Raw genomic sequence first — 14,573 nt, 5'->3', positions numbered from 1 at the left:
CTGCCCCCTGCCGGTGCCGCCGCGCGATGCTGCCTGCCCCCATCCCGGCTCCGGCCCGGCAGTCGCGGAAGGCAAAACCGAAAGGCGGCTCCCGGTACCGGGCACGATCCCTACACAGCAGGAACGTCCGGCGCTGGTGAAGGCACCTGAGGGTGCGCGAATGAGCTGCTCTGCCTCGACCGTAAGTTGATGGCAGGGGAAAGACCCGGGGTCTTTCTTCCTTTCTGCCCTCCTCCCTCTTCCCAAGCAAGAAGTTTCAACGGAATAAATGATTTTGCAATCAAGGCACTGGCAGTACAAAAGCATTACAGAGGCTGCAAAGGGCTTAACAGCGTGCAAGTGGTTTTTACAAAGTAATCGCAACACATCCTTCTCGCACTTTACACAGGGAGTGCCAACTAATACAGTCAGCCCCAGCTTGGAGCAAATACCTATAAGGAAGCAAGATTTATGGTGCCGTTGTCCTCTCTGAGAAAAATCTGTATTAAATCAGCTGATTGCCGTGAGGTTAACAGTTCACCTGACACAAGCAGTCCGCCTGTTATGAGGCAGATTGAACACAACACACGGAGCAAAGGATCCTTGAGGCCACCAAGCACTTGGTCACCCTCCCCATTCATAAACCTGTGAAACCTGGGGACTGCCCCTACATTGATATCATCCAGACATAGTTCACAAAAAAACCAATAGTAAATTACAATAAAGCACAAAAAAATATGGTCCTAAAAGGCAGAAGGCAGAATAAAATCCCAGGGTTCATAACCTCCCTATTTGTAAGATTCTGTGGTCCAATATTCCAGTAGCTTTCTAAATGTTCAGTTACATCAGCATGTTGGATCATGTTAGATTTCTGACTTTGGATTATTTTACTACGTAACTTTAAAACCCTATAGATTACAAGAATCTGAAGACACACAAAAGAACACTATTCTGATTAAAAAATTGATTTAGTATGCAGCTTCTCTTTATAGTCCCTTGGTAAAATGAAATCTCCCTAACAAACACTTAATAAAACCTGTCAATATATCTAGAAAGAAAAATGACACAAATGCATTAAGTATTAAATACCCTTGAAAAAAGTCACATATTCCATGAATTTTTGATGTACTATCTTGACATTAATGTAAAACCTTGATATTTATAATTGACAGATATTTAATAAAGTATAGAAGATGAGTGCTACATAGCATGCAAAGTGCTCAGGCTGATCAAAAAGATACAGACATATTTAAACTAAACAAACACTTAATACATAAAAATTTAAAAAATCAGATCTAAGTTTTATAGGTTCAAACAGCTAGGTTTCTACATATTAGCTTTGAACTGTGACAATATCCACTACAGAAACCCTGCTTTTAACTTACCAAGTCTGTATGAAGCAGTTTCAGAAACTTAGGAAGGGAAGCTTTAAATAAAAAATGGGAACATGAAAATGTGAATATATCAATTTGGATGCAGGTCCTGACATTATAACAAAGAGTTATTATAAAGAACAAATACCATCTATTTAGTTACCCTTTCTGTGAAAATATTGTCAGAGCTGGCAATCAGGGTGATGACCACTGCAAAAACAAATAGTGGCATGCTGAATTTCATTTCATTTTTCTCGTGGTGCTGCTGCTATTCCTAAAAAAAAAAAAAATAATCTTCTTCCCCTTCAGTGTTCCAAACCTCTTTGAGACATTTGGAGAATATCTCAAAATAACCAGAAATATTAAAAAGTAACAGTGACTGCTGCCAGATTGTCTGCAGCCACTGTGGAAAGAGACAGACTGTTATTCTAGTCACCTAAAACACTATCAGACTAGAAGCCAGTTATTCAGTATGGCAAAGAAAAAAGAGGGTGGGGGGGAAGGAGGAAAAAACACTTTCAGACATTTTTCTCTTTCTGGGAAGCACATATCCAGTGGTTTGTGTCTCATATTCAGTCTCCTGATACCCACATAGGGACCTTTGCACTAATAATTTCTGCATCGTATTTATCATATTTTTGGACAGACATCACAAGATAAATATTCTAAAGTCTTATAAACTACATAACTACATGTTGCTTGTTTTCAATTGGACAATATGAAGACTTCAGTGTAGAAAAGATGTGTGCTTTTCCACCTGAAGCCATCATAACCTTCCCTTCTGTTACCCAGCCTACAAGGGTGTCAACCTACCATAAAAGAGGGGCCAGGTTATTATAGTCAGTGTTGCAGGTTATTATAGTCAGTGTTGCAAGAGGCGAACTTTGTAGCGATGATAGGCTCTGAATGAGGACAGGATCAGTAGAGGACTGGCCTCGACCAGCACGGCTGCTGACCTGCTTCAGAATGAGCCCTTTGCCGGTCTCAGGCCCCACCTTTTATTGGCCCTTGATCTTTGAGCATGCACACTTGGGCCAGCCCTAACTGGGCACAGGTGAGGCTGAGCACCGACTGAGCTCATTACTCGGCAGGTCCTGGCACCTGTTGCCTACAGTCAGTAACCTCTTTCTCCATTCAATCACAAAACGGCAAAGCTTGTTTATCAGAGCCCCAAATCTTGCAAGGAATTCCCATTAAAATTAGCTTAATATTTGCTTGTTTACCAAGTGATACAAAGTACAAGGCCTATTGCTGTACCATGCAATAAAATACCTAAGTCAAAGTTAAAATCAGAGTACAAAACTTTACATAGTTAAATAGTTAAATTTGTGTTCATATCTATGCTACTAGATGTCTTGAAAAGAACTGATGTATTTTGGTATGAAGTCATATTGGCCAGTGTATTCCTTTGTACCATTAGCCCTTGTATACTCCAAGTATGAAAAAAATGATTGACTCTTTGGATGTGATCAAAGTTAGTGGTGGGTTTTTTTTAAATAGACAACACCTCTCAGCTGAGTTGACCATTGGTGTCATCTACTACTACACTGTAATACATAAGTGAAAAAAAAAAATTAAAAAATCTTGTTTGTAAGTTTCTTGAGTTTATAGATACAGAGATGGATGAATTTCTTTGAAGAATATTTCAAATACTCACAAGTACAAGGCAAAGTTGTGGGCAATTACTGCCTCTATTACTAAATCAGATTTCAATATTCTCAAAAATGTCTTGTGTACAGTAAAAGTACAGACAGCTCCATTTATGTCTCAGAAAAGCATCATACCAAGTATTGAGATTATACTGAGGCTGTCACTCTATCCCTCAAACCCTGAAGAGTACTTGAAACAGTTGAAACAAAAAACATTTAAAGCTTCCACCTTGTTAACTTTCATTCCTTTGAACATGAAGCCCAAGGGTTCGTTCCTTTTGACCAAACAATTTTTTTCCTCCTCTTCTTTGCAGATTCTCCCTTCTTTCCGATGTACTCATTAACACGGGGAGATTTTGTTATGGGCCTTATTGGATGCTACTTGATGGTTTCAGGCCAATGTGTAGGTGTAGAAACACAGAAACACATTGCACGCACACACACACTTTCACGGCCAGAAGCAGGAAGATCTGTCAGCATTTGCTGGTAACTGTCCCTTTCCCAGCTCTGGAAATCGTTTGAAGCAGCAGCCTTGAAGAGAAACTCCTCTCTGTGGAGCTGCTGAGGCTTTAACTGCCCTAAAGCTAAGTAAAATAAGGAATTCAGAATGGAGGATCCTAGTGATCTACAGGGAAACAAGAATATGCTTCTTCCATTGGACATATTGCTGCCTAACCTAGCAAGAGAAAGGCAGTTCACTGTACTGGACAGGAGACAAAGCCAGATATTATTTTATTATTTCATAATAACAGTTTATAACTACAGAGGCATGCTCTGGAATTTTCAAATAGCCCAACTGATTAAGCACTAGGAAATACATCCACAAACCTGTGCTGTTATATGACTTGTCTAGTGGAAGAAAGATCATCCTACTTTCTAAACCTAACAGAATGAAATTAAAAAGGTACCACAGGATTGAAACTTATTAAATCTGAATAACAATCTTGTTTATTCTTTATGTCAGCAATTTTTATTTACTTTCTGACAATATACACAAGAAAGCAGTGTTCCAGACTATTAGGGGATTCATGTAGCGGAAGCAGAGTGGAATGACTCCTTCTGGTGCAATGGATTTTAACTGCACACTCCTTTTTTCTGTACCTTCTACCTGCAAAAAATGTTCTTACTTAATGAGACAGCAGCAGCATAACAGAAAACTCAAGCCAGGACATCAACTACTAAATCAATAGTCTGAAGGACTGACAACCAACTTCACATGCAAAGTGGACGCTACCATTTGGCTGACAGTACACAGAAATAATTTCGTACTGACTGCAAACAAGCACCCTGCCTGCAATCACATGGCATCTCCTTTATTAAACTGAGGCAAAACAGTAATGTATTTTTTAGCATCTATGTCTTGATCCTTCCATTTGCAGAATGCTTAACGTACAGAATTCTAAAATACCAATCTTTCCCAGAAAAGAAGGCACTCAGATATGAAATTTAAACTAGTGACCAAGTTTTCTATACCTTTTCCTGGCCTTTCACAAAGTCACTTAGAGCTGAATGCAACCCCATTAAGGGCTGAAGGGATGAACTTGGAAGAGCAAGCTAGCCTGAGACTGGACATGTTTTGCAATGAAAGAGCCTCCCCAGTTCCTCCTGTTACCATTCACATAGTACAAAGACACACGAGGTCTTCTTTGGTATATCTCTTAAAATAGGAGTTTACTGCTCATGTTGAGCTTTAGATTGAAAAGTTCAGCCTGCAGTACTTCATTCACACAGGTACAATAATACAGCTACAGTAAAGAGTTTCCTTGTAAAAAGGTCTATGCCTGCACACTATGACACATTGCCTACTCTTCAGGCTCCTCCTAAGGCATAAGGTTTACCTTGCTCAGTTTGGTTAGTGCAACTCATGTGCATTATGTTAATGCACAAATTCACCACAGAACTGTACTATTAATTCAGTGAATCACAAGCCACACACAAAATGCTGTGATGGAAAACACAAAGTGAACTGCTTTAAAAGGAAAGGGACAGTATTTCCTACTCACAACCATACCGCATCCAAAGAATTTTATAACAAGCATTAACATTATGCAGTATGGCCAAAGTTTTGTTGCCTGTGAATAAACTATTCAAGTTTACAGAAAAATCATAACAGGAGCCACTAAGGTGGAAGCCTGGATAACGATCTTATAAGCGAGGTACTATGCTGCACCAGCGGCATGGCATGCCAGGCATGATGAACCCCAGAATCAGATGTACTGGAACTATAGTGCACATGCACCCAAAACTAAAAAACTTATCACTTCCTCCTCAACTTGCATTCAAACAACAGTACAAGAAAATAAACTTTGGTTTACTTAGCAACATATCAGCCTCCTACTGTGTGAAGTATTAGCACTGGGTCTGACTGAAGAGGATAATCCACTTTGTAATTTAGTTAAATTACTAATTTTAACAAAGATATGTCCCCTGTATAATTTTGCAGTGCTTAAAAAATACATCCTTTGAGTATTCCATTCTAAGAAAACTCAGCTTGTTATCATATTTTAAATTTATGGAACATTTGTAAGTGCTGTTATATCAGGAAAAATATTAAATCTGCACAATAAGTACAAACTTTATATGAGAAAGTATACTTGTAAGTGCATGATGATCTCCTGATGTCTGCTGAGGCACTCACTTCCACAAAAGACACAGACAACATCTCTGGGGATAAACTCAACTGGCCCAGAATGTATAACTCAGTAAAAAAATAAAAATAAAAGCAACTAACAGAAAAGCAAACAAAAACCCCTCTCCTCTCTACTGGCTGTAAAAACAGATGCTTATCTGCATTCTCAACCAGGAGAGTGGTTGAAAACCCCATCTTCCAAAAAAATGCCTTAAAACCCCATAATGCTAACAAGAGAATGTTATTATTCCTCCCAAATGTGATTTAAACTATGCAGAAACAAATTTTGTTTTGCACTGGTACATATGCTTTGAAGTATATGTCTCTTTCTCTAGAGGAAAGAAGGCATTCAGGCTACTGTAACAGAATCCAAACTACTCAGAATATAAACAAATTAAAACCTACTGATTAGGAAGTCTTAACATGCAGTGTCCGAAGAAACATAACATCTATATTCAGAATAAAAGATGTGGGTTATCCTGTTTATCCTCCTCCAACTTGAAGTATTCTGACTGTAAGATATAGCAGACACCAAGTGGGACGTGCCTGCATTTCAATCTAGGCCAGCACAGTCCAACTGGCGGCCATCAGCTGAATCTGGACCACAGGATGCCTCCATATGGCCTGCCACCTTTTCCTTGGAGGAGATAGGCAACAGCTGTTTGAGGAGCAAATGCTGCCCGAACAGCCAAACACCTCCTCCTGTGTCTGGCTGGCTCAAAGCCCAGAGCTGTCCCCATGTTCCTGTGGAAGGCAAGGAAGGAACAGGGGAACAAGGCAGCAGATCTCCTACCCACGCAAGGACTTGAACACTTAATTTGTCTGAGATGGACAGATGCAACCCAGCAAAGCATGTAGGTGCTTCTTTGATGGAGAGGGGCAGCTACAGGAACTGCCCAACAAAGCCCCAGGATCTGCTGTTATTGTCAACATAGCCAGGGGCGGGATATACCAGAAGTGACACAAAAATCAGGAATTTGGCACAGGTTTCCAAAGTCTAAACCACCTTACGGTAGATACACTAAGTGGTACAGTACAAGTATACAGTCAGTCTTCAGCTTGCTGCCAGCAAAACAGATTAATACAATATTTTGGCCCTCACAGAGAGGAAAAACACAGGAAGACATAACTATATTCCATTACTAAGTGCCCATTGATTTATTATTGATCAAGCAGAACCAGTCAGGCATTGAAATTCAGACAAACCAAATCTAAATAGCAACACTACCTTACATTTGTAACTGCCCACTCACTGGAATTTGAAATCTCTGCTTAAGGTGATATATCTAATAGGTAACTAAACAAAAGGCAAAGATTTTACAGGATTTACAACTGTCCCATCTTCCTTCCATCTATTTTTCAAAGTGTCACTGACAATATCATTTCTGAAAAAATGAATGCAAATGAGTATAAATCAAGTAGAAGAGAAAACTGAGAACCCTGAGGACCTACCTGCTACATGACCAAAACTGGATTCTGTTTCAAAATACACTTGCTTTTGACTGCATATTAGTTGAACTCTTTAGAAGCATTAAAATATTGTACATTATATCAACTTAAAAATAATAAACAGCTTTCAAACATTTGAATAGTTTACAGTCTTTTAAAAGTATATTTGTCTGCACTCGGCTCAAACATTATTTAGCACATGAAAGCTAAACAGTATTACATTCTAGTCAAGCACAGAGAGAGCAGACGTTCTGCTTCACATTGACCTGGAAAATCATATGCTTATTGGAATAGGATAGATTAAAAACAGTACAGGAAAGTAATGTAAAAGCAGCATAACTTGTGCTGAAAGTATCATCACAGCTTCAAAACCTGGTGTCAAAAATAGGCTAGAGATGTGAAATCTCACCTAATACACTCAATATTGAGAAGTCCAATGTGATACTAGATTTTAAAGATGATACAATATTATTTTGAAATTTTGAACTTAATGTGTTAAAACATCCTAACTAAAATGATATTCCAACAGATATTCCAATGCCCAACAGCTATTAACTGGATTTTAGAATTTCATTCACGCTAAATCAATTAGTCAAATTTTATATGAATAATAAATCAAATTTAGTATCTGATCAAAAGGGATTACAGCCTCTAGGAAATTACATTCTCTGTCCAATAGTACAAACAAACAGATCAAAACATTTTTTGATAGATTAATGCAAGGTTTATATACACAATGGAACTACAATAACACTTTCACAAGCACTATCCAGAAGTCAATAAACACTAGTCAGAAAACTGGCATAAGACAATAAACACTAGTCAGAAAACTGGCATAAGAATGTTCCTGTGGAACACTGGATATACACTGGACTACAGATCCTATCTAAAAGTATTAATTACTTCAACCAAATAGATTCTATTAATTAAAAAGAAAAAAAAAGGTGTGATTTATGAGGCAGCTTTAGCTTTTTTCTTTCTTTCTTTCTTGAGTAACAGTAGCAAGGTAGAAAACAAAGAAACAATTTGCAAGTAACTTGCTCATTAGCTCAGCAAAGTAACATAAAACCAAGTCAAAGAATAATAAATTTACTTGCTAAAATGTTAAAACAGGTGACTTGGCTTTTTCCATTTGGATTAATTCTAAAATTCTTATTTAATGATCTCTCTCATACTGGACAGCCCAGAGCTGGACACAGTACTCTGTGTGTGCCCTCACCAGTGCTAAGTAGGAGGTGATCCTTCCTTCAACCTGCTGGCAACACTCCTATTGTACCCCAGGATGCCAGGAGCTGGTTTTGCTGCAAAGGCACATTGATGGCTCATGCTCATCTTGGCCCCTAACATATTCATGGGATTATTCCACCCCAGGTGCAGGACTTTTTAGCTGTCAACTTCTTGCTGAACTTTATCAACTGTCAGTCCATTTCTCCAGCCAAAGTCCCACCAGATAGCACCTTCCCAGGGATTGAGGTAGGGCAGACAGGCTTATGGTTTCCTTGGTCCTCTCTCCTGCCCTTCCTGAGGGCAGGAGGGATTTGCTTTTCTCCTCAGGTTGTCAGGATTGTTCAAAGGTCACCAAGTCACCTCACAGTAACATCAGCCAGCTACCTCAGCATTTGTGGGTACATCCCATCAGTAAAGACTGAAGGAAAGAAGGCATTTGGAACCACAGCTTTTTCCACGTCCTGCATCATCAGGTCCCATCTCATTCAGCACCAGGCCCACATTTTTCCTATTCTTACTTTTGTCATCTACATACTTACAGAAGCACTTCTGATTGCCTTTGACATACCTGGCTAGGTTCAATTCCTGCTTTCCAAACATCCTCCCTGGATGATGGAACAGTGTCTCTGTGTTCCCCCCAGGTTACCTGTCCCTGCTTCTTTCTATATGTAGCTTTCTGTAAGCTTCCTTTTTGTGTCTGAGTTTTGCCAGAAGCTCCTTGTTCATCCATACAGGCCTCTTGGTATTTTTACCTTACTTCCTGCTCATTGGGACAAACCGGTCTTGAACTTGGAGGATGTAATCCTTGAATATTAACTATGGTTTCTTTTGTAGGTCCCTCATCCCTCCAGAAGCTTATCCCATGGGACTCTTCCAAATAGATTTGTGAAGAGGCTAGTACTGCTCTCCTTCTGTTCAGCATTGTGAATTGCCTTTTTGCTCTGCTCTCACAATCCTTAACTACACCCTTTCATGATCACTGTAGCCAAGGCTGACTTTGAGCTTCACATCCCCCACAAATCCTACCTTGTTTGTAAGTACAAGGTCCACAAATGTGAATAGCATCTCCTCACTGGCTCCCCTACTGCTTGGGTCAGGAAGTTATTGATGCTTACCACAGTGTGCTGTGCTGTCCCTTTAACAGAGAGCAGGGTGTCTGATGTCCCCCATGAGGACCAACCTCTGCAAACATGAGGCTATTTCTGCCAAGGCCTTATCCACTGCCTTCCTTCCCTCTCAATCAGGCAGACTATTAGAAGATGCACCCTACAATGTCACCCACATTGTTTGGTTTTTGTTTTGTTTTTGGTTTTTTTGTTTACAGGTAGCTTGCTTGTGCCCCTCAGAAAAATCTGCAGTACCACATTGGACCCAAGCCTGCAGGCTAAAACCACTGTCTAAATCAATGCCAAAGTGCCATCTGGGACAATCCTACAAAACAGATCCCTTTTCCAGAGCTTGAGAGGCAGCTACATACAGATACTACTTACACAGAGTGCCACTAAATGCCTGCAGCTGGCTACTACAGCAAAAGCTATGACAAGCTCACAGGCTCTGCTAGTTTCAGACCTATCACAAAAATTTTTGAAAGTTCATTAAATTATCATAAAATTGCCTTTCAGTAAGGCAGCTAATACCAGCCTTTAATATACCTGGGGAAAAGATACAAGACTGCTTCAGAGGGCAAAATGTAAATCAAGTTCAGGCATTTCTACCTTTTCTAGGAGCACCCTTTGTCTCAATGTCTTGTTTTGATTTACAAAACCTTCACTGCAAAAGACTACAAACAGGTACAAAGATGCTAACTGAAAAGCCAAACAAAAAGACCACTGCATACTCTTTTAGAAAAGGTTCAACTATCCTGGTTGTTTTCTTTAGGAATATTATCTTGCTGTGAACGTCTGCAAACTATATGGCTCCCTCTTGTGCCTATCATACCACATTTCAGTGTACAAAAAGCCCCTAACATTAAGCCATTAATATTTGGGCTCTGTTCACCCTTCAGTAGGCATGCAATGACCGTAAATATTAATGGAAGTCACATGCATACCTTACAGGAAAAAAGAGAACCATGCAGTTTACAAAATCTCTCTGGAACAAACTACTAAAAGACCCTGCAAACTACAAGTTTGCTGCAATGAAAGTACTTTTTAAAAAATCTGCTGTATTTTGATAGCAATGCAAAAGCCAAATTCACCTTTAAAATACATCTGTAAGAACTTGTAACTATTTTTTAGTTATCAAATTACATGTGTTTAGAAAGGTGTCTGTGTGGTTTATACAGCCTGGCTAACATGCTTGAGAGTATATTTTTGTCTACTCAACATCCCACCTGTTTCTGCTTATCAAACCAGACTACAATTTAGTTTGCAACAGCTGTGAAATGCATAAATCTGCCCATTCTTCATGTGTAACCAGACTAAGCACTTGAAGAAAGTGAGGACTGCAGTGTTATGAGAAAGCCACCCTTATGGAGAACCTAGGGAAATAAAAGGGACCAGCACTTGTCAAAATGTTTAAAACTGCACACCTATCAGAAGCCAAATTATTTTAATAACAGTGTAACAATACTAAATAAAATTAAGCATCTGAAGAAATTACTTGTTAACCCTTTTACTCCCATGGCCATTAGAAACACTTTGCAGACTAGAAGTCCTGCAAAGGAGTTAAAACATTTTACCGGCACAAAATATTCCCTTTTTCTGTATCACAAAATATCAACAGAACACTTTTCATTTCAAGATGTTACTTGTTTTACTTTCTGCAGTAGAACAGCTAATCAAGAAAGTAAACAAAATGGTAAGATTTTTGTATTACGAGAAGCATATTTGCGAATTTTTAAAAATACTATTTTGCCTACCTAAAGCAGTATCAAAATATTGGTTGCATAAGACAGCTTTCATTAAAACACTTATGTAGTAGTACTAAATGCATTAATGGTATACAAAAAGCTAACCTACACTTTCATAAGACTTGCAGAGGACACTGTCATTAATATAGAAGCAGTTTTGCTTTGCTTTTTTTTCATTTATATGATGAATTCTTCTCTCCTCATCTCTTCTTCCTTTTTCCATATGGTCCTGAATTGCCCTTAGCATTAGTATTTTGTGGATCAACTGTTCAGAAAATTATATGAGTTCATGCAAGATGATACTAAAATTAATTTCAGTTTTTCTTAATAATGAAAAATTGTACTTTACCTTAGGGAATAAAGATGGTGGGGTGTCTTTTTTTCCCTATGATCATTTAAACACTATTTCACAAAGGTTTCCCACTGCTGTGAATGAAACCAAACTGAATCAGTCTCAAAAATATAAGACTGAGAAGTCTTCCTCCATGAGCTGTCGTATCAGTTTTCATAGAAGTGAAAATGCAAAACAGAAGATATAACAGTGCATAGTATTAAAGGTTTGGTACCATGCACAGCACATCACCATCATGGGGTTCTAAAGACAGTCCCTGCAGTCATCTCAGTACAAAATTTTTTTTTCTTAAATTGTAGTTTTTCTTACTCTGAATAGTCAACATCATAGACTTTGATGCAGAATATAAATTATATAAATTATTTTTTACTGAGACATTATTCTGACCGTATTAGCTTAAGTGCTATAAAAATGTTCCCTGGTTAGCTTTAAAAGACAGTAACAGAAATAGCATGTATTTGCCATCCTGATTTCATAAAAAAAAAGTAATGTTAAAAATTTAGTCTCTCACATACTACTACTAGTGTATGACTAGTGTCACCTGATACTAAAGCTGCTATCCTACTCCTTGTCTAAAGAGGAGTGCATTTTATTTGGTTTTCACCCATTATTTTCAATCACTTTTGATTTCAAAATGTATCCTTCTGTCCCTTATACTTGGTAACTTGTCACTGTGCTTGAAACATATCAAGATTTTCAAACACCAAACAGCTAAGAAAAAAACCTGAACTTTTGTTAATTTAAAACATTCAATTAAAAGATTTGGAACTTGGATAATGTTAAAGGATAATAGAATTACTTTGTGTTCTGACCACTCATATGGAAAAAAAAAATAAATCTCTACATTACACAACTGTGGACCTTCAGTACATAAAAACAGCTTTGGATGTTTGGACATTGAGCACTATCTTGACAAGAATATATCACCACTCACTTACAGCATCTATTGTGTCTAAACATCAGTCAGAACAGTTCTATCTTAGAAACTAAATTTAAATCATTACTTCAGAACATGATGAAAAGTTCAACCATCTCAAGCCTCTCCATTCTCAATTCTTACCAGATGGATTTATCTTTGTATTTGAAAGCAATCAAAATAATTATTTTAAATAGAATAGAAAACAACAGTTAATCCATGGTCACTGGAAATACAACATATGCAATAGTTTTATTATATGTCAATTAACAATTATAATTTTACTTTATTTACTGCAAATTATTCATTTTCCAAAGAGGCATAGTTGGTAGATCTCTGCAGGTCACCTAGCCCAACTTCCCACAGGCAAACTTCTGGAGTCTGGCTTATCAGTAGCAAGTTGTAAACAACAATAGGACCATCTCTTTTCTCCTTTTCCCCAGAATAAACAAAGGCATCTTCCTCAGTCTGTCCTTGTATGGGTAAAGGGCTGAAGCAAATGATATCTTAATAGCCATCCTCTGATCTTAATTCCAGTTTGTCAACACATCTCTTGTACTGGTAGGACCAAAATTGTATGGTATTCAAGATGAAGCCCCATCCAGTGCCAAACAAAGGTCAGTAATCACCCCTTTCAACGAACTAAATACATTCTTATGTACTCATAATCCTACTGAAATGAGAAATTTTAACAGCAGTTTGAAAACAGCAGGAAATTGCTTTAATGAATCAATCCTTTCAGAGCAATGCACTTGCTTTATTATTTAGTATCCCTGTTTTCACACCTTCCTCAATTGTCATGATGAGAACAACATATATTATATACTACATTTAAGATGCTTACCTGAATAACTTTGTAGAAATAGGCATACTGTCGAGCTGTATTTTTATATTGGCTAAAAACATCATGTATGGCCTGAGTTGACTGAAGGTACTGCACTTCATCTTCTTCAAAATAGAGAGGTGTGTCATATTCACTGGGAAGTGTCTGGATGTAGGGCAGCCAGAAAGAGTTGGGGTTGGCTCGCTCACAAAGAAGATGGAATGCCAATGTTATATTGCCCATGGCTTGAAGAATTCTATCTTGAGAATACAGAGATCCTGAATTAATGCAGAAAGGAGAGGCACTAAATCAATTGTCCATGGAAAAACGATCCTAAATTTACTTTAAATGAACATGATGAGATAATACATAAAAATTTTCAACAACCAAAAAAAGCTTTTTAGGTTTCTAAAATATTTAGCTGCCCACACTGTATTATGCTGCAAGTTAGTTGACACACTAAACGCCTCATGTACAATTGCATGATGGAAGGCACGAAGACACTAGAACAGAAGTCTCAGAACATTTTCTCTCCAAGTGTTATATACAACCTACAAGATACGTATTCAAAATAAGACATTTCTGGCAGATATCTAGTGGTGTGCTCAGCTAGGAAGAAAGAGGAATGTTCAGTTCTTTCCTCTGACACTCTAAGGTTCTAGGTATTCCAAACCTCATGATAAGCAAGTCCTGCAACAAAGGAGATCAGCTAAAAAAAGTCTCCCACTGTCTGATCCCATATGTATCAATTTCTTGCTTAAGAACTTCCTTAAGTTCTTACCTAATACTGAATTTTTAGCTGATTCAACTGTCATCAACAGTTTTCTAGGAACCCATAGAAACAACTCTTCAGCCTACAGAAAGGAAAAGATGCATAGAGTGTCAGCATTTAGCATTTATATGATATGGCAAGTCTCTTCAAATATGCATTTTCTTTAAATTACAAGTTGTTATATTTATTTTAAATCAAAATTATTCTGAATACTTTCTTTTCTGCCACTGCAAATTAAACAAACATGCTATGTTTCATATTGTGATAAACAAATGTTCCGATCTGTATTACACAAAGCTTAAAACAGACACTTAAATTACAAAATAAAGTGCTTCAGTTTGGAACTGCTAAGATGTAGACTGCCCACACAACCTCAAAGCTACCAGATACATTATACTGATATTAATTATGTCATCAAGTATTTTTTCTCACAGTAGAGGTTTTCTCACAGTGCCTATTGTTATTTTAGAACAAGTCAGTGTTCTAGCCATAGGACTGCTAGCCTTATTATCTATGTGCTACTAAAACCCTAATATTAATACAATATGCTCCT

The 14,573-nt window shown here is 37.9% G+C and overlaps 1 protein-coding gene across 1 annotated transcript in view; it reads right to left on the bottom strand.

Moving 5' to 3' along the window:
- The window catches only part of SETD3 (SET domain containing 3, actin N3(tau)-histidine methyltransferase), a 56,040-nt gene that overhangs the window by 16,990 nt on the left and 24,477 nt on the right, over positions 1–14,573 (bottom strand). The window contains exons 5-6 of the mRNA XM_071745630.1: positions 14,030–14,102; positions 13,270–13,526 (exon numbers count right to left, since the gene is read on the bottom strand). Coding sequence (XP_071601731.1) covers positions 13,270–13,526; positions 14,030–14,102 — 330 coding nt within the window. The remainder of the gene's footprint in view (positions 1–13,269; positions 13,527–14,029; positions 14,103–14,573) is intronic.

Source organism: Heliangelus exortis, chromosome 5 (assembly GCF_036169615.1).
Source record: "Heliangelus exortis chromosome 5, bHelExo1.hap1, whole genome shotgun sequence".
NCBI lineage: Eukaryota > Metazoa > Chordata > Aves > Apodiformes > Trochilidae > Heliangelus > Heliangelus exortis.
The sequence above is the reverse complement of the archived record's forward strand: the minus strand, read 5'-3'. Positions and strand labels throughout refer to the sequence as shown.